This window comes from Acanthopagrus latus, chromosome 2 (genome assembly GCF_904848185.1).
Source record: "Acanthopagrus latus isolate v.2019 chromosome 2, fAcaLat1.1, whole genome shotgun sequence".
Classification (NCBI taxonomy): Eukaryota; Metazoa; Chordata; class Actinopteri; order Spariformes; family Sparidae; genus Acanthopagrus; species Acanthopagrus latus.
In genome coordinates, this window is record NC_051040.1 from 186,370 (window position 1) to 207,005 (window position 20,636).

The window sequence follows — 20,636 nt, forward strand, 5'->3', positions numbered from 1 at the left end:
GTATAATTGTACTATGACAACTTTGAAAAATAAAGTTAAAAAAAAAAAGTGATCATAGAAACTGAATGGTCGACTTAGCACATTTATATGGAACAGAAAAAGACTCCGTATGAGCTTAGCTATACTTATGAAGCCTAAAGAGAAAGGTGGCCTATCAGTTCCTGACATCAGGCTGTACCAACTGGCCTCACAGCTGCGTTACATTGCTGACTGGATCCAAAATGATAATGATTCTACATGGCTGGACTTGGAGTCCTCACAGGTTGACAGCCCCTTGTGTGGTCTCCTCTTTGCTTCTGATCAAAAAAAGATTAAAAATGCTGTTGGTGACAACATGATTAGAAGTACAACTATTAAAGCTTGGAGGGATATAAGGAAGCTGGAGGGCCTGGAGGGACAGTTGTCCTCCCTCTCACTGGTATGGGGTAACATAGATTTTTGTCCTGGTACTAGGGACAGGGGCTTTGTGTTATGGAGAAGTAAAGGCATCCTCACTATTGGGCACCTATATGGAATAAATGGAATGCTATCATTCGGTCAATTGTGTAAAATGTACAATCTTCCACAAAATGAATTCTTTAGGTTTCTTCAGATAGAGTTTTTTAAACGGTCAAAAAGAAGCAGGGATCTCTTACCAACATTCCCCATTAGAAAAGATAATCACTGCAGGCAAGAAGAAAGGTATTCTGGGTCTTGGATATCAGGCACTTCTTAAATATGACAGGGGTAAACCTGCTTTTATGAGCAGAGATTGGATTAATGATCTGAATATGGATGTTGACGAGGCTGTATGGGGACAGATATGGGAATCAGCAAACAACAACTCGGTCTGTAATAGGGCAACAGAAACCCAATTTAGACTCCTCCATAGTTTACAGATCACTCCCCAGTTTAGACACAAACTAGATAACAGTAACAGAATTGTGCACTAACTGCAATGTCGAGGTAGGGAGTTTTATTCATTGTGTCTGGACTCGTAGATACATTGACAAATACTGGCAAGATGTTAATGTTAGTAATGTTAGTTTTTGACATTAAACCTAAAAAAAGATCCGGTGAGTCTACTGTTTGGACTGGCAGACAACTTAAAAGTGCACATGCCAAAAGACTCTTTTCTATTCTCACTTTTTGTCCAAGGAAGAACATATTGCTGAAATGAATAGACTGTAAACCACCCACAATAGCTGGATGGCATAAGGTTATTTTTGACATGTTGCCCATGGAATACTTAACATACAGGTCCAGATGTATGACTGAGTTATTCTATCAAATCTGGTCCCCGTTCCTGGTTCCTGGTTCAAGACTAGCTACCATTGTGTTGAAGGGTATGGTAGACCATAAGTGAGAAAATACAACATGGATCACCATATAGTGGGCTACCTGAATTACTTTACACTCGATGTTAATGATGCTGCTGTGGTGGAATGTTAAAACTGCATGCTGTCTCTGGGGTGATTCCCCCTATTCTTATTTGTGTATATCATATATGACTCTTCTGTTTATGAATGATATGGCTCCATCCCCTGATGTTCTTGTTGTTATGGTTGTTTTTGCCTAAGACAGCACTGTTTGTTTGTCTCTGTGGCTGTCCATGTTGGTTTGTGTATATGTATATTCAACTACTTATTATGACATGTTGTGTATGTGAAGGAGCTGAAACTTCTTTATATCTGTCACACATGGCATAAGCTTCTATTCATGTCTTTCCACTCTGTTGTCCTATACTTGTATGCTGTTTTTGCCTAATAAAATGTAAAAGCCAAAAAGTGTCAGAATTGGAAAAATAGTTAGTAAAATATCAAATGATTAGTAGAAATGACTTCAATATCCTAACAGTAACCTGAGAAAATTATAATCCTGTAATCAACTTTTTCTGCTGATTAAAACAAACTCCACACAGTTTAATAAAACCGTTTTTATTTTTCTTATCATGGACCATTAACATAAAAACACAATTATCAGCCATACACCAGACTTCATACAGAAAATAACAGTTTTTATGTTGAACTGTTGACAGGAGGTTCGACCTGTGAACAAGATCATCATTACTGTCATCACAGCTGTAGACCCCGCCCACACACATTTAGACCCCACCCACATCTGCTCAGTGCTCTGCTTCGGTCACAGAAGATCCCAGTGGGCGGATGACCAGCCAGTTAATGAATCAGTCAGCTGGATTTATGAACATCGTGTTTATAGAGTTCACATTTATCTGAATATCTACAGGTGGACGAGGAGTCAGCACCTCAGAACATTTATAGAAATGAAATAAACAGTTTCTTTTAAATGAATGATTAATTATCGATTTCCCCGAAATGATTGATCAGAGGGTTTTTATTATGAACGCTGCATTTATAGTGTCTGTGGAGCCCAACATGAATCCACTTTGAATAATCTTTACAGGTTGAACTGTGTGTGAAGTTATAATTTAGATTGAAAATTGAGTTTTATAGTTCATGTTCCTCCCAGACTCACGTTAAAGCTGAACTGACGGTTCAGTTCAACGATGTGACACAAACACCAGAAATCAGAAGCTGCGACAGAAGAAACCATTGAAACAGGAAGTCAAAGATGCTGAATTAACGCATTGATTTTTATTTCTTTCTTGTTGAATTCAAACATGATCACTCGTTTGACATTACTGAATAAAGAACACATTTTAATGATCAAAGTGCAGCTCCTTAAAATCATCCAAAAACATAAAAAATAAGAAATATATTTAAATAATAAACGCAGACAAACATTTTCTGAGTCATCATCGCGATGGTCGTGCGATAAACTACGCAGCCTTGTGCTTCTTCTGTTGACAGGCTCACAGTAATCTGATCACAGTAAGCTCATCAATAATTAAAAAACAATTTGAAAAAGTTTGGAGTCAGAGTTGAGGAAGGAGTCGGGGAGGAGTCAGTGATGAGTTGGGGGAGGATTCAGTGATTAGTTAGGGGAGGAGTCAGTGATGAGTTGGGGGAGGAGTCAGTGATTGGTTTGGGGAGGAGTCAGTGATGAGTTGGGGGAGGGGAAGGAAATAAAACCTCAGTTTCTTCTGTCTATGTAAAACCCTCAGCTCTGATGAGTCATAAGTTATAATGACTCATAAATGTATCGATCATAAATGTATAGATCATAAATTCACAATTATATCTGATTGAGGTGTCAGTGTTATTATTGATCATCTGATGAAGACTAAACAGTCTTAAATATTTTTATTTAATTGCAGATTCTTTTGAATAAATCTAAATAATAAATAAGTCTTGATTTTTTCGTCTTTGTTGTTGCATCGACTGTTTAAACTGTCAGAAACTGAAGAAGTGCACTTAGAGCTCACAGCTCGTCTCATATTTAATGAGACAAAAACACAAATCATGATGTGCATATCATGCAAATCAGTCAGCTCCTCCACACCCATCAATAATCAATACACTGCATTCATCACCTCGTTTCTGTCCGCTGCCCCAAAAACTCAGACGGTCACATGACCTTCAGGTCCTCATTAATTTCCTGTCTGTTCAACTTCCTGTTTGTGTTCCTCTCACGTTCTTTTTCCTTAAAGTTTTTTGGTCGAGTTGTTTTAATGATGTTACTTCTTGTATCTTTAAAATGCGAGTTGACTCAGTAAAAATGAAATTAGAGGTATAAAAATGAAAAGGTCAGGTCTCGCAACAACAAAGCTCCCGAATGAAATCTACATACAACAACGATGAGATGAAACACAACCGTCACGTGTCTGAGATCAGAACTGTGAATGAAAACGTCTGGATGTCTTTTTAAGGACCGACGTGGTCTGGAGTCAAACTGGATTTAAACTGGAATCAAACTGGAGTCAAACTGGATTTAAACTGGAGTCCAGTCTGTGTTTCTGGGACAGTGGATGAGACCAAACTAACCACCAACATGCCAAAATATTCTCATTTTAAAATAGTGCTTTTTTCATCATCATAAAAGTTTTTTAAATATAAAAAACATCACGTACTGACTTTGTCTTCCACACACAGACAAGCATCACAGATTCTTTTTGAAATATAAAAACATGTTTGACCAACACATTCAGGTCGTTTTTTTCACACAGACAAGTTTCTGCTACACGACTGTCAGACTTTAAAAAAACATCTGAATCTTTTTAAGTGTTCAGATATAAAAATAATGAGTAGAAAGACAACAAAGCTCTGCTACACCTGGACGGCCACACCTCCCTCCCTCTGATTGGATGGCAGGAGGACACCTGCACAAACGTGTGCTTCTGTGTGTGCGCACGCATGCACGCATGTGTGTGTGTGTCTGTGTGTATATGTGTGTGTGTGTGTGCACGTAAGTGTGTATGCATATGTGTGTGTAAATGTGTGTGTGTGCATATGTGTGTGTGTGCGTGCGCACACGAGTGTGTGTGTGTGGGAGTGCTCACTGTTGGATAAAAGATTTTGGAGTTCTCATCTTTTTTAAAATAGTTTTACATAAAGTAAAAAAACATTTCTCAGATTTGTGTTAAATGATTTGGACAGCGGACAACATCTGCATCGAGCCTCACACGAGTCGCTTAATTTGACATTTTTAAAACTATTCACAGGATTTGTTTGATTGATGATTAAATAAATGGCAATGATACACCAGATACAAAACTGTCAACTATTCAAAGTTAATGATTGATGTGTGAATTGATTAGTTGACAGTTTTATTTTATTAGTTGAAAAATGGAGACAGTAATTGAGTCAGATAATCATACAGAACCTGGTTGATCCATAAATATTTAAAATCTAGGTTTTTCTTTGATTCTGTGTTTGTTGCAGTTTGAAGGTCAAATATTTAAACTACACTAATATTCACTCAGTTAATTAAAGACTGTGTGTTAACTTGATCAAACTTTACTGACTCAGTTGATTGACAGCAGTGACGAGTCAGCAGATACTGTCAATCAAACAGTGTGGTGGGCGTGGCCTGATGCTGTATCATCATCATCATCGTCATCGTCATCATCATTGTTTCTGTGTTGATGTGTTATATGTTTCCGTCTGTGTTGTGTTGGCTTTCAGATGGCGGTGTCCCAGAACACGGTGGTGCTCTGTCCAGCTGCGGTGGCAGTGGGCGGGGCTGAATATGGTGGCGGCTGCTTCCTTTTCCAGCTGGGCAGGATGGGCATACTGTCCTGCTTACACAGATTCTTCTCAGGCCGCTGGCGAGCTTTAATCTCTCGACACAAAATTCTTTTCTTCTCAATCATCTCCATCATGGTGGCATCTCCGCAGAGCCAAGGCATCTGGAAACAGGAAACAGCTAAACATCACTGTGTTTTCACTCAAAGGTCACTTACTAGCCCCATTCACTCTACTGTTTGGATGCAGGGAGTCGCCATTGTTGTTTATGTTTTGGTATTTGCCACGCTTTCCCGTTCCAGTTTTAAACTATTTTGATTGGTTTAAACAGCCTTCCCGTTTTACGTTACATCGCCACCTATTGCTGTGGAATATGTATTACACGTATATTGCATCACTTGGTGGCGGATTTACAGTTGCGTGTGTACAAAGTTATTTTATTACACCCCTCGTGTGAACTGGGTTGGTGTGAACAAGGCCTTACTCTGATACCCTGAAATAAAATCCAGTGCAACCAGTTGCCTTCAGAAGTCACCTAATTAGTAAATGGGGTCCACCTGTGTGTAATCTAATGTCAGTGTAAATACAGCTGTTCTGTAAAAGCCTCAGAGGTTTGATAGAGAACATTAGTGAACAAACAGCATCATGAAGCCCAAAGAACACACCAGCCAGGTCAGGGATACAGTTGTGGCGAAGTTTAAAGCATGGTTAGAATATGAAAAAATGTCCCAAGCTTTGAACATCTCACAGAGCACTGTTCAATCCATCACCCGAAAATGGAAAGCGTATGGCACAACTGTAAACCAACCAAAACATGGCCGTCCACCTGAACTAACAGGCTGGGCAAGGAGACCCTTGATCAGAGAAGCAGCCAAGAGGCCCATGGTAACTCTGGAGGAGCTGCAGAGATCCACAGCTCTGGTGGGAGAATCTGTCCTCAGGATAACTGTTAATCATACACTCCACAACTCAGGCCTTTATGGAAGAGCGGCAAGAAGAGAGCCATTGTTGAAACAAAGTCATGCAGTTTGCCACAAGCCATGTGGGGGGCACAACAATCATGTGGAGGAAGGTGCTCTGGTCAGACGAGACCAAAACTGATGTTTTTGGCCTAAATGCAAAACACTATGTGTGGCAGAAAACTAACACTGCACACGACCCTGAACACACCATCCTCACTGTGAAACATGGTGGTGGCAGCATCATGCTGTGGAGATGCTTTTCTTCAGCAGGGACAGGGAAGCTGGTCTGAGTTGATGGGAAGATAGATGGAGCCAAATACAGGACAGTCGTGGAAGAAAACCTGTTAGAGTCTGCAAAAGAGACTGGGGTGGAGGTTCACCTTCCAGCAGGACAACGAGCCTAAACATACAGCCAGAGCTACAATGGAATGGTTTAGATAAAGCCTATTCATGCGTTAGAATGGCCCAGTCACAGTCCAGACCTAAATGGAATTGAGAATCTCTGGCAAGACTTGAAAATTGCGGTTTACAGACACTCTCCATCCAATCAGACTAAGCTTGTGCTATTTTGCAAGGAAGAATGGGCAAATATTTCATTGTCTATATGTGCGTCGCTGGTAGAGGCTCACCGCGAAAGACTTGCAGCTGTTATTGCAGCTTTGAAAGGTTCTACAAAGTGCTGACTCAGGGGGTGAGGACTTTTGCACACCACACTTTCTGTTTATTAATTGTAAAAATAAATTAAAACCATGGATCGTTTTCCTTCCACTTGAAAATTATGCACCACTTTGTGTTGGTCTATCACATAAAATCCCAATAAAATACATTTACATGTGTGGTTAAAATGTGACAAAATGTGGAAAAGTTCAAGAGGGGTGAATAATTTGCAAGGCACTGCATATGATTGTAAACTGTCAGCAGGACTATATTGACAGGAGGACACCTGGGAAACACTTTGAAAATATACAGACGTCATCATCATGACGTGGACCGTCAAGCCTCTTTAGGAGCTGCAGCGCCAGCTTTCTGTGTGAATCACACAGCGGTTCGTCTTTACGCCAGAACTGCTTCGCTCTGTGCGAACAAACAATGGCAGAGAATGGCGAACCACCGTTGCCGCAATAATGCAGTGAGTCTGTGTGGAAGAGGCTACTTGTGTTTTCACTCAATGGTCACTTACTGTGTTTTCGCTCAATGGTCACTTACTGGAGACTGACCAAATGTTGCCATTTGATGCATTGTACCAGAGTTAGCTCAGAGCTGAATGACAGTATTTGCAGTATGTGTTGTGATTTACTTAATGGTCACTTATTGTGTTTCAGACATTCAGACAGACAGACAGACATTCAAACAGACAGACAGACATATTTTATTGACATGTCTGATAACAGGTGAGATGTTCAGGTGACTTTACATTCAGATTGTCTGATGATGTGTTTATAAATTAAAAGTTCTCTGAAGCTTCAGTTCGATGTTTTAAGTGTTAAATATTAATATTTTATTGTCCTCAGCAAATGATAAGACACAAAGTTACAGATTTTATCTGAATTTACATCATTGGAAAAAGACAATTCATTTAAATACATTGAACATCAAACTGCAAAGTAGTAAACTCCTCTGTAAAATTAAAGTCAAAGTTTACTCAAGGTATGTGAGTGGGCGGGGTTTATCTAGTTGGGTGGAGTTAGAGCTGGGATGGTTTATATATGATATTTGAATGAATGTGAAAATTGTGTAAGTGCATAAGTTTAAATGACACTAAGGTAACGTTAGTTTAATGTTAGTATATCATTAGTGTAACATCGTTTAATGTTTGAGTAACGTTAGTTTAATGTTAGTGTAATGTTAGTGTAATTTAGTTTAGTTAGTGTAATGTTAGTTTAATGTTTGTGTAATGTAAGTGTAACGTTAGTTTAAGGTTTGAGTAGTGTTAATTTAATGTTTGTTCAACGTTAGTTTAATGTTTGAGAAATATTAGGATCAATAATGAAACTGGTGTTAAAGAGTTAGTATCTGCAGATTTTTAGTCTTTCAAGTAGAAACATTGCATTTAAACACCAAATATCTGACACACGACTGAAATTACAAAGAAAACACTTTGTATAGTAATTAACATGTTTAATGTGAACGCGTTAAACCAGCAGTCTGTGAAACGCCTCGACAGGAAACTGAGCTGTTTACAGTTCAGACGTCAGTCAGCTGAGGGATCGAAGTTTCTGTCCGTCTGAAGATTATTTTTACATTCTGAGGTTGAATCCTGTATGAAACAAAGTATTCATGTTTCTTTTTAAATTGCTGGCAGACAGGTCACACAGATAGACAGATAGACTGACAGACAGGTAGACTGGTAGACAATTTTACAGATGCTGTACCTGGCTGAGGGCAGGGTGATGTGACTCATGCAGGTGACGTTGTGGCGTCCCACCAGGTGAAGGAACTCCTGATGTAGAGGCTGAACGGCCGAGTTTACACACCGTCTTTGATTCTGCAGAGAGTTATTCAGACATCAGTAAACAGAAAAAAATCACCTCTTACTCACCTGGTGTTCAACCCAGTGTTCACCTGTTATTTAAACTTTACCTGTCACTGTCTTTATATGAAACATAGCCATAACATCCTCCATAGGTCCCTGCAGTACCATTGTTTTGGACTCACCTCCTCCTCCGGACAGCATCATGGTGGGGCTGACAGACGACCTCCCCAACCTGCTGGACACTGGACTCGACCGTCCGTCTCTGTCTTTACTGTCGTGTCTGGGCAGAGACCTCGAGTCTCCTGCAGAGACAGCACAGAGGAGGACATGATCATTCTGTTCACAGAATAAACCTTCAAAATATGACTGAATCAACCAAAATTGCCTCCCGGGGATGAATAACGTTTTAATTGATCTCAGGCAGATCCAGACTTTTCCCATCATGCACTGAGGTCTGAGTCCTCAAAGCGAGCTGAAGACTGTGAGTCTGTCCACTGTGTCATGTGACGTGTCCATAAAAACGTTCACAGACTCTCAATCTGTCTTCTACTCACAGAGAAAGTTCCTGAAGGTTTTTCTGAAGATTAACAGACTCACAGACATCCCAGCAGGTCAGCTGAGGACTGACAACAAATACTTAAATGAGCATCAGACCTCGTGGTGAGATCGCCTCAGTGATATAAAAGAAAGTGATTCTGAAATGTGATTGGTGGACCTGACTGGTCCCACTGAACCTGAGAAGACGAGTTCAGGGGACAAAGGTGACCAGCTCGGGATTGTTTATTGAATTATTAATAATAAATGAAAGTCAGAAATGTTTTAATGTGTTTAAATGATCAGCAGGTGTCTCTTTGTGCACTTTATCATTTATTTAATAAAATAACAGTTGTCTCCATAGCAACACCGTCTCCATGGAGACAAAATGTACTGATGATGATAATCTCCCTTCACAGAGCTGCAGTCTGTCCTGTCTCTTGTCTGTCCTCACAGCTTTAATGAAATTACTTCTCTCGTCAGGTCAGGCTGATGGACAGGAAGACATCACTTCATCACTTCTACTACTGAAGTACTACTGATGCAGTACTGATGCAGTACTACATCATGAAGTACTACTACTCGGTAATCAGTGCTGATAGAGTTCTGGCTACGTACCTTCACTCTCTCTGCTCTTCCTGCCACCTGATCCTTTCTTCATCATCTGTCGGCTCGAGGTAAACAGGTTGTTGAGTTCGTCCAATGGGCTTGTGGGAGTTTGTGACCTCATCGACACATTCTGCATGGAGCCATGAGTGGAGGAGGAGTTACTGAGTTTAGCCCCGCCCTCCCCGGCCCTCTGTGAGGATGATGAAGAGGAAGATGAAGAGCGGGGCATACTTCCTCCTGCCATCAGAGAGTCATATGGTGGCGGCCTCTTCAGGCTCAGAGGAGTCAAAGAGCGACCCATGCTGACCGGAGACGGACATGCTGATTGGCTTCGGGGGTAACCGTGACCACCATGGGTGGAACCAGACGATTTGTAGAAGTTTGAGGGAAGAGGTGGAGCCGATGAGCGGCCGGAGGATGTGATGGTGTGTGTTGAGGGCAGATCCCTGTCTCTGTCCCTGTCCCGGTCTCGCTCCCGGTCGCGTTCTCGATCCCGGTCTCGCTCCTTGCGGTGGTGGGTGGAGCTTTGCACATGTTCGACGCCACCCGACTTATAGGAAACATTATCCATCATGGGTAGGCGGGTGACATCTAAAGGGGTGAGGGGGGACTCATCAGAGTTGGGGGAGCACTGAGCTGGGGCGGGGGGGAAGACTAGCAGTGGTGGGCGGTGTGTCAGGAGGTTTGGGAAAGGTGGAGGAATGTCGCAGAGAGAGCCACGAGACGACCAGACTTCAGGATCCATTATGGCAGACTGTGCATCCTGCAGAAAGTCCTCAAGCATCGGATACTTCATCTCCTCGTAAACTGATTCGCTCTGCTCGTCCTCCACAGTGTCTTTACCTTTGAGCTCTCGCAGGATGTTTCCCACCATCTCAATGTAAACTGGTTCCTCATCATCTGTGTCTCTCGATGCCGGACTCTGACTCTGGGATGAAGATTTGTCCCAACGCAGGGACGACTTCTTGTTGCCATGAGTACGGATGTAGGATTCATCAAAGGAGGTGCTGAGCTGAGTGTTTGGGTTCCTTTTGGGTTTTGGTGGAGGCATCTTCTTGTAGTCCTCGCTGTAAAGATGACATCCAGCTACAAACAGAAAGACAGTGATGTTAAAACCTGAAACTGAGACTGACAGAAGCAGCTGCATCAATTCTTTGACTTTAAACATGGTGCTAGCCCTTTAACCTGCAGGTGTCCTCACCTTCAGCCTGCTCCAGTGTCTCTTTGGTCTCTTGGCCATCCCTTTTGGTGACTCCAGACCCTCCGTTCACCGTCTCTGAGCTGCTGCTAAGTTTAGTGTTGGGATCACGCTTGGGTTTGGGTGGGGGTTGTTTTCTGTTGTGGTTGGAGTCATCGTCTCCTCCACCCACAGAGTGGAGGGACTGGGATCGGACAGTGAAGCCCTGACCGGGAGGAGGCTGACGGTCTTGTGGTGCTGGCATCGTCATGAAGCCCATCCTGAAGTGTTTTCCAGAATAGGCCCCATCTGTTGCCATGGCAACATCTTCACCAATTCTGAATGGACCAATGGAAAGACATGTTAGTACAACAAAAAACATGATTCTTTTCTAAAGATACGTGGGCTTCACATATTAAAGTGATGCACAACAGCTGTCATTCATACAGATGCACAAATAAAATAAACCATTTTATTCTGAAGGTCACATGAAGCACTCAGCTTTTTTCTGCTCGCAGTGACTTCAGTAACATCCTGTTAGCTCCAACATCACTTGAGTGGAATGATATCCAGGTCCAGAGGTCTCATTTAACACCACAAAATGTAACTTAAAAACGCCACCAGTCTTTGGGCTGCAGGACTGCTTCATCCCAACCCACCTGTCAGATCCAGGACCCCTGCTCACCTGTCAGATCCAGGACCCCTGCTCACCTGTCAGATCCAGGACCCCTGCTCACCTGTCAGATCCAGGACCCCTGCTCACCTGTCAGATCCAGGACCCCTGCTCACCTGTCAGATCCAGGACCCCTGCTGACCTGTCAGATCCAGGACCCCTGCTCACCTGTCAGATCCAGGACCCCTGCTCACCTGTCAGATCCAGGACCCCTGCTCACCTGACTTTCAGCAGCAGTCACGGTTTTTAAATATTTTGTACCTTTTGATGGCTTCTTCCTGCCGTCTCTTCTTCTGGTGTTTTTCCTGCAGGTAATTCCAGTTGGTCTGGTTGCGAATGCGATCGCTCTCTCTGGCAATGTCGGAGGCATTTTGGATCACAAGACCATCGTATGTTCGAAGGCCACTGTCCTCCACGTACTGAAAAAACCCTTTGAAGGAAGATGCCTCCTCCTGAGATGTCATGGCTCCCAACGACCTGAGAGGAGGATCAGACAGGGATTCAGTACAGTTTGTCTCATGAATTATTGAAAGAAGTCTTGTTTCAGTGAAGGACAATTTGAACATGTTTTCTGGATGAAATCAAATCCACTTTAAATTTGAAATTGATATATCACCATTTAACTTCACAAATATTTGCAAAAGTTATTCAATTGATGCTTTTAGAGGTTACAGAGTGTGATGGAACACATCCTGTTCATGTGACACCATCAGTCAGCTTTGGTTTGTTTCAACCATCAAGTTTTATCTTTAGCAACCTGCAGTTTGTTCACAGTTTATCTATCTATCTATCTATCTATCTATCTATCTATCTATCTATCTATCTATCTATCTATCTATCTATCTATCTATCTATCTATCTATCTAATATAATAAACCAGCTAACCAAACAACACATTCAACCAACCAACAAACAAACAGAACCTCCTTGGTTGAGGTAATACAATACTGTAGTTAAAGGAGGTTGTGATAATTTGTTAATTTGCTGTTCAGAGAAACATCTGGACAAAAAAATACTGGCCTCTGTCTGTCAGAGTGAAGCTGTATGCAGAAACATGTGCTGAGTCCTGAGCCTCTCTGGATGTTCCTTTGATCACATTTGTAGTTCTGACAGCTTCTTTCATGCTCACTCCCACTGTGATGGGCTGACAGTTTCAGTGGCAGTATACTTGGGTTCAAGATAACTCTTTATCTATGGCCAGGCTTGACAGAGTTTACTGATTCAAAAATCAGACCAGCGTGCTTCAGAGTTGCTCGATACACCCAGTGGGTATTTCAGATCACTCTCTTGTACAGGTTTCTATTTTTGGTAAAAGTGTCAAATGTAGAAGTTCCTATTGGCATTTTAGGAATGCTTTCATTCTTCTTTGGAAAAATTATACAAAGACAAAATCTGAATACACTTCTTTATAACAGTGGTGAGATATAGGAAAGGGTCAAATAAAGCATGTGCCTACACTCTCAATGTCACAAGGGACATAACCAGGTCTATGAGAGCTCTGGAGAGAGAAATAGTGGCACTGCAGGATTTAGCAGCTTCCACAGGAGAAGGAGAACATATTAAAGTTCTCAAAAGGAAACAGTCAGACCTGCTGGGTTTCTCTGTTCAAGGAGCTCTGGTTTGTTCCCATTTCCAATATGTTGGAAGCAGTCCTCACCGTCCTCCCCATGAAAGAGCTGGCGTCCAGAAGCTCTGCTCTGCACGGACTATAAAATCTGAACACTGAACACTTTTGGGTTCTACTCTGGTCTCATAGCCAAGATCCAGGTCTTGTACAGTGACATTGAGAGTGTACTACGATTAATGTTGGTTTAAGAGCTCCTTTCAAAGTTCTGACGGGAGTCATACAGGGCTGTTCCCTATCTGGCATGCATACTCCATGACCATAGCCTCTCCTACACAAACTGAGACGGCGTCTTTCAGGTATGAACCTCCCTGGATGTCAACAACCTTTTAAATTGTCCGCTGTCCTTGCCAGCCTTGAATGGCCTTGGCCCACCTTACCTCTCTGAGCTGCTGCACCTCTACACTCCCAGTTGATCTCTCAGGTCAGCTGACCAGCTGCTCCTGACAGTGCCTGAAGGCTTAAACTCAGAGGGGACGAGTGTTTCCCATTGCAGCTCCAAAGCTTTGGAATGGTTTGCCGCTGCACATTAGACAGGCTTCCTCTCTGTCTCATTCTAAAAGTTTCCTTAAAACCCACCTCTTTTCTTTGGCTTTCAACACCACATAGAGTGTTGATTTTATGTGTTTTTATGTGATTGTATTTGTTTTATGTGTACACATGCATATTTTTTTCTCTGTTTTATCCTTTTGTGCAGCACTTTGTGGAAACCTTGTGTTTGTTTAAACTCGTGCTATATAAATAAAGTGGATTGGATTGCTGTCAACTGGCATGTCTGAACCCCCCGGCACGCTCACCTGGCCAGCAGGGAATTGGGGAGACTTGTCAAGCATGTGGTGCAACTATGCAGATCGGGTCTGATCAATGCTACAGCTCTGGCCTCTCGTGTGGGAGTCAGGTCTGTCAGGTTCATAACCCACCTGTTCAACACCTGAAGGCGTGAGCTGACACAGGCTGAGCTCTCTTTGTTAACTGTAATGGACACCTTCAGTCAAACATTGATGATCTCTTCCCTGCACTGACACTTGTTCCTGATTTTAAAGACGCACTGGTCGACTGCTGGAGTCCAGCAAAACTCCACCTAACAGGCTAAATGATATGAAAGGAAAAACCACGTACAATCTGTAGGTTCAGGTTCTGAACAAGGACAAGCTCAGCGGTCGGACTGACACCCCTTGGAGAGCTCACCTAGGGCTCAATGATGAGGTCAGACCTGCATGGAGAGCACTTTATTAACCATGATAACCAAAAGAGTTGGAGATCTGCAGTGGAGAATTCTTCATGGGATTGTAGCTGTGAATGCTTTCGTTTCTGTAATTAACCCAAAGGTAAGTGAGAAGAGTCCTTTCTGCTGGACAGTGTTTCACTGCTTCATGGACTGTGGCAGACTGAACTCCTTGTTTCAGCTGCTGCAGTGAATGTTCAGGATGCTCAGAGACATGTTTTCTATGAAAATGTTCATCTAAGGATTTACTTACCCACAGAAACAGAGACTGAAATGTCAGCTGATGAATTTAATTTTGGGGAAAACTAAAATGGCGCTCTACCTCAGCAGAAGGAACAAGAAAACTCTCTGGATGTTGATGCACCTGTATTGTTTGTTAGAATGGTGAAGCCAGATTACATGTTGACTTCAGTTTTTACAGAAACACAAATAATGTGAGTTTTCAAACATTTGGATCCTTATCAATGTTTTATGTTCTGTTGTAGAGAATGAGCTGATATTCTGACTCATTTTCAGTTAAATTATGTTTTTTGTTTTTTATCTATTCATGCATTTTTATTCATTAACATTTATTTCTATTTTGTTTTAAAATGCAATATCATTGTGTTTAAAAATTGTGTTTAGCAAATAAAGAGGTTTTAGAAATTCAAATTCTCTGTCTCTCTCTCTCTGTCTCTCTGTGTCTCTCTCTCTGTGTCTCTCTCTCTGTGTCTCTCTCTCTCTCTCTGTCTCTCTGTCTCTCTGTCTCTCTCTCTCTCTCTCTGTCTCTCTGTCTCTCTCTCTCTCTCTCTGTCTCTCTCTCTCTCTCTCTCTCTCTCTCTCTCTCTCTCTCTCTCTCTCTCTCTCTCTCTCTCTCTCTCTCTCTCTCTCTCTCTCTCTCTCTCTCTCTCTCTCTCTCTCTCTCTCATTCCCCTCCCCCACCTCCCCCTCTGTCTCTCAGCTTCCTTCTAAAAATGGAACAGGGAGTCAGCTGGTGTAACCTAGCAACAGCAGCATCTCTCAGAGGAGCATGATGTAATGCTTCCTGTCCACGGGTGAGGAAAAGGGGAAGAGGATGAGGAGGGAGGGGGGAGAAGAGAAAGAAGATAGGTAAAGAAGAGGAGGAGGACAAGAGGAGGAGGAGAAAATGAGGAGAGGAAAATAACCTTGCCTCCTCTTTATCAGTTTAATGTGATGGAAGTGGAGATGCAGGGTGGAGTAACATTCCCCTCCCAGGTCTTTTTGGGAAGAGGAGGAGAAGAAGGCGGCAGAGTGGTAGGAGAAGGAGTAAGAGAAGGAGGAATAGGGGAGGATGAGGAGGATGAGGAGGAGTTTTGTGTCACTTTGTGTTTCTGATCTCTCCTCTGATGAAAAATCTAAAACTCTTTAAACTCTGAGTTTCTGTAATGATCTCAGCATTAGATTGACTCTGATGATGATGTCGACCTTTGACCCTGAACTGTCAATCATTAGTGTTGATCCATCAGGTTTCTGTGATAAAAACAGAAGATGTAACACCTATCACCTGTAACAGACGACTGAAAGTGATAATCAGTAATATTGATCAGATCAAATGCGGCTGTCAAAAAATGTTGGAACCACTTCCTGTCTGAACTTTGGAGGATCAAGACACATTCACCTGATGGACAGCTATTTCAAAATAAGAGTCTGATTTTTTATTCAAATGGTATTTTTCCTTTTATCTGTAACTTCAGATCCAAGATGGCGACCATGTTGTCTGGTTTGAAGAAGCCAGATGTGTTTTGAACAGACTTTATTGACACTGTCAGCGAGCAATTTGATGACAAACAGATCGACATTTTTCACCAGCAGAAAAGAAGTGTCAGGGAAGGCAATCGACAGAAGAGACGAGGAGGAAAGAGGAGGAGAGAGGAGGAGAGAGGAGGAGAGAGGAGGCTTACCCGAAGATAAGCGATGACTCAAACTCCCTCCATCCCTGCTGGACTGTCTCCTTCAGTGTCTCCTTCCTCTCCTCTTTCAGTCCTCTGTGTGGAGGAACAAAGATGGAGTGATGCAGCTTCCTGTCGTCCTCACAGATCTCTGCGGCTCAGAGGAAACGATGACTCGTCTGCTGCGACGTTAATCCACATCCACCCTTCAACACCTCCTTCTCCTCTTCTTTCCCTCTGTCCTCCCGTCACATATCCTCACAGCTGTAAGAATCACGGCTCACACACACACACACACACACACACACACACACCTCACACACCCTTCAGCCACACACACACACACATCCCCAACGACAGTGGCCACAAGGAAGGAGAGGCTGAAACCACGGCAACCTGACAGCATCCTAACCCTGCTGACTCCTCCCCCTCTCCCTGCCATGGGGAGAGAGAGGGAGAGAGAGAGAGAGAGACAGAGAGAGAGACAGAGAGAGAGAGAGAGAGAGAGAGAGAGAGACAGAGACAGAGACAGAGAGAAACAGAGAGAGAGAGAGAGAGAGAGAGAGAGAGAGAGAGACAGAGAGAGAGAGAGAGAGAGAGAGAGAGAGAGAGAGAGACAGAGAGAGAGAGAGACAGAGAGAGAGAGAGAGAGACAGAGAGAGAGAGACAGAGAGAGAGGGAGAGAGAAATATAATATTTTTAGACATAAAGAAAGCAGCTATGTTCTTCTGTGTATGTGTGTGTGTGTGTGTGTGTGTGTGTGTGTTTGTGTGTTGATGACATTACCTGGCATGATGTCAAATGATATTTAATCACAATAACATCATGTGATGTCACAGATCTGCTGTATGTTAATATACACTCCTGAACAAAAAACTGGAGACCGGGGGAAAGTTACAAGTGATCACATTTCACAGTGGTGGATCGTAACCAGGTTGTAAGTAGAGCTTCAAAATGAAAAAAGAAGAAACGGGAGCGAGAGACAAAAAGACCTAAAGAAGGCAATTTATTGAAAACTGCATTTAAACTCACCATAAGCCCAAAAAAAACTCAGAACGATGAGTGTTAAAAAAGGAGTCAGTAGTGACAAAATGACTGTCTTACCGAGCAGCGATGCACGTTTGCTTTTGTAGCTAAAGAATACTGCCACGTTCCATTTGTCTTTGCCATCAGGAGGTCATGACAGTGTGAATGTCTGACAGACAGAAAATGATATATCACATATAAATATATATATATATATATATATATATATATATATATATATATATTAGGGTGCATCAAAAAACACAATTCTTGAATTTTGATATGGCTGGGTGCTAAAAGTGTTCCAATATATGTAGAAACAACACATGCAAAATATTTTTCCAATACATGATGATTTAGGGGTGCCACCGCACATCTGTTTTTGTTGGATAAAGTGGTGAACAGTGCTCACTGGTCGCCATAGAGCTCTGAGGTAAAAAGACTGCAGCTCAAGAAAACTGAGGTGAGTTATGTTTTTGTGTTGGTTATGTCTACTCTTATTACATGTTACTACATATCTATAGTTGTGTCTTTGTATATTTACATACTTTGAATGAAATGTAGTAGTATTTATAGGTATTTGGTGCCCATTACATCTAGCTAACGTTAACTAGCAACAGTTAGCTATTAAGCTTAACATCAACAGTATTCTAGAGCAGACAATATCATATTCAGAGTTTTGATGTCTGATGTTTATTGACAGTAGCATTGTAGTTGTTAAATTAACATTTTAAATTATTATATTATTATATTTGCGAGCACAGCTAGCTCCTCTAGTAGTGATGTAACAGTAAGTTATCATTGTAATGCTTAAGTTAGACTATGTACAGCTAAAATTTGAGGCTTATCAAGCATGGTTTGTAATAATTGAGTGATATTAAGTATGATTTTAAACACTGTCCTTGCCCTTGTATCCTTTTCATTCTCAGGCATTGTACAACACAACCCATCCCAGGATCCTTCTCTCCTAAGATGCTGCACTCACCAACTGGTCCCTGCCAGACTAGCAGTCGCAGCCTGGTCTTTGGTCTGGGCCCCAGCATCACCAGTGAGGATGGCATCATCACAGGCGCCAAGCTGCCAACTGGTCGTCAGATCTTACGCTGCATGCTTGCCAAGAAACCTGGTGCAAATGGAGCGTTGTTGCAGTTTGAGGCAGCTAAGGTCGTCCTGGAGCAGGTGCGGCCATTTTACAAGAAGGCCAACATCCCAATGGTCAGCGACAAGCGTGCGTGCCACAAGATGGTAGACTTAGTCAATGCCAACAATAAGCTGCGGAAAATCTCCCAGGCCAAGCGCTCCAGTGAGGCTGCAGCGAAACAATTGGAGAAAATGACGTGCAGACTTGATGCCACATTTCCGCTGTGGCCTCCAAATGTTGAAAAGCTGATTGATAACCCGGAAGACTTAGTTTTCTTGGCCAGTATGAAGACCGACAGAGTGGCCACATTTGGTGTATTGGACAAAAAGCGGCAGCTCAAGGTTAAGCGACGAGAGGAGCGTGAAGCTGCCGCAGCAGCCAGGCGGTCCCAGTGTGAAAAGGAGCTGGAGGAGATGACGGCAATGTCCAGCTTGGTGTCGGAAAGTGATGAGGAGCCAGAGGAGGATACTAACACAGTCTCTCCACCATCTGAGGGCAAACCATCCCTCAAGCGTAAGAAGACTGGAACAAATGTCTTCTTTCCACATGACATCCTTAGCCGACCAAGTGTCGTGTCACTGGCTACAAGGTTGAAGATGTCACCAATGCAAACGCAAGCTAATCCCTGAATAGGAGGGTTACTCTTGGGGGGCAGGTGGGGAGACATATCTGGGGGGAGACACACTGGCTAGGTTCAAAGTTCAGGTTCCATTTCCTCTTTCTCTCTCTGGTGATGTTGCACAGTGGAGCGGACTCTGGCACTGACTGAGCAACTAAGTTTGAAGTTTAGTTAATGTCAGCTTTTATCATTAAGCCCTGTGAGTTGCCAGTGAGTTAGCCACTAGAGAGGGTGTTCTTTCAAGTGTGTCAATATTGCCCTTTGTGTTTAACAATAAAGTCAATTAAACTTTATATGTGTGTCCGACATCCATCACTGCTGCACAAAACTCAGGGTAAGACCACATGAACATGTCCCATTGACCTCCATTCATTTTGTCTATTGGACAAATAAATGGAGAATCTTGAAAGTTGAACTCTGAAAAAATGCCCAAGTTGCCGAAGGGCAAACAAACTAATTTTACTTTGATAACCCTATAGAACATGTTACTGTATAAAAGTTCACTGTACTCAACATTTCTGGGTCAAACTTTTGGCAATTAGACTAAAAATTGCATATTTTTCGAAATTTCACAAAACTTCATGTGTTAGGTGGCACCCCTAAATCTCAATGGATTTCCTCAAAACTTTGGAAAAGTCATTTTTATGTTAATTGGAACAAAATGCAACATCAGCCAAATTGATATTTTGAAATTAAAATTTCCCATTCAAATTTGATGCACCCTAATATATATACACATGTATATATGTATATGTGTTATATCATTTTCTGTCTGTCTTTTAAACAGGCTTTATTAAATATTCTCAAAAGAAAACCAAGAACAAACAAAAGAGGGCTGAAGATCCTGGGCAAAAAGAACAAAAGATGAGAAGAACCAGCTGCACAGTGAGGAATCCAACCAACTACAATAACAAAACCAGCACTTAAAGTGCATGGAGGTTTTGTTCAAACTTGTTTGTGACAACCGAGTAAAAGGTGAGGAGAGAACGCCCCTCACAAGTGTGCCATCTTCCTCCCTCTTGTCCCTTTTATCGTCTCCCCCACTCCAACTGAGCACCTATTACCCTCATGTGTGCTCAGGTAGAGAGGGAGGAGGGTGCTATGAGAAGCACACCTGTGCACAAAGAGAGACAACAGAACACACACCAGAGGCACACAAACACTGAGGAACATTAGAAGCATACCTGAGAACACCAGAAGAAGGATACCGCAGGTACACCTGAGGAAGTCCAGAGGAAGTCCAGAGGAACAACTGAGGAACACCTGAGGAATACTTGAGGAAAGCCAGAGGAATACCTGAGAGAGACCGGAGGAATGCCTGAGAAACAACACGACCCTGGTGATACTACCAGCAAAGTTTCATGTTGTGTCGAGACTTCTTACTGTTTTAAAAATAAAGATTTTGCTGCTATCGTAAAAGTGCCCGTAGCACTCCCATTGAAAATGAGTTTGACCTGAAAACTAAAATATGCAAAATCTTAAAAGTGGCTCTTTCATTGTAATTATGCCTTTACACAAAGGTTTGACTCATTACAGTCACAAAAAAAGCCTCAGTTGTATTCTGGCGAGAGTTTCACTTTAAGTCTGTGTTTCTGCATCA

The 20,636-nt window shown here is 42.3% G+C and overlaps 2 protein-coding genes across 7 annotated transcripts in view; one reads left to right on the top strand and one right to left on the bottom strand.

Annotated features, from left to right (window-relative positions):
- Positions 1 to 2,574: 2,574 nt before the first annotated feature.
- Positions 2,575 to 20,636, bottom strand: part of nyap2a (neuronal tyrosine-phosphorylated phosphoinositide-3-kinase adaptor 2a) — a 39,086-nt gene continuing 21,024 nt past the window's right edge. For 5 of the 6 annotated variants that reach the window (XM_037079403.1, XM_037079411.1, XM_037079398.1 and 2 more), the window contains 8 exons: positions 20,221 to 20,332; positions 16,263 to 16,685; positions 11,774 to 11,989; positions 10,864 to 11,177; positions 9,672 to 10,748; positions 8,702 to 8,821; positions 8,419 to 8,531; positions 2,575 to 5,248 (listed from right to left, as the gene is read on the bottom strand). In XM_037079403.1, coding sequence (XP_036935298.1) covers positions 5,021 to 5,248; positions 8,419 to 8,531; positions 8,702 to 8,821; positions 9,672 to 10,748; positions 10,864 to 11,177; positions 11,774 to 11,976 — 2,055 coding nt within the window. In that variant the 5' untranslated portion in view covers positions 11,977 to 11,989; positions 16,263 to 16,685; positions 20,221 to 20,332 and the 3' untranslated portion in view covers positions 2,575 to 5,020. Of the gene's footprint in view, positions 5,249 to 5,269; positions 8,304 to 8,418; positions 8,532 to 8,701; positions 8,822 to 9,671; positions 10,749 to 10,863; positions 11,178 to 11,773; positions 11,990 to 16,262; positions 16,686 to 20,220; positions 20,333 to 20,636 lie in introns of those variants that run through there. The other variant, XM_037079420.1, reaches the window with a different exon arrangement.
- Positions 17,517 to 19,329, top strand: LOC119008778. The gene is made up of 2 exons (XM_037079444.1): positions 17,517 to 17,739; positions 18,206 to 19,329. The coding sequence occupies exon 2, from the start codon at positions 18,249 to 18,251 to the stop codon at positions 19,044 to 19,046; it is 798 nt and encodes a 265-aa protein (XP_036935339.1). The 5' UTR covers positions 17,517 to 17,739; positions 18,206 to 18,248; the 3' UTR covers positions 19,047 to 19,329.

Coding starts and splice junctions, on each gene's coding strand:
- LOC119008778 (XM_037079444.1), top strand. CDS start 18,249: ATGCTGCACTCACCAACTGGTCCCTGCCAGACTAGCAGTCGCAGCCTG.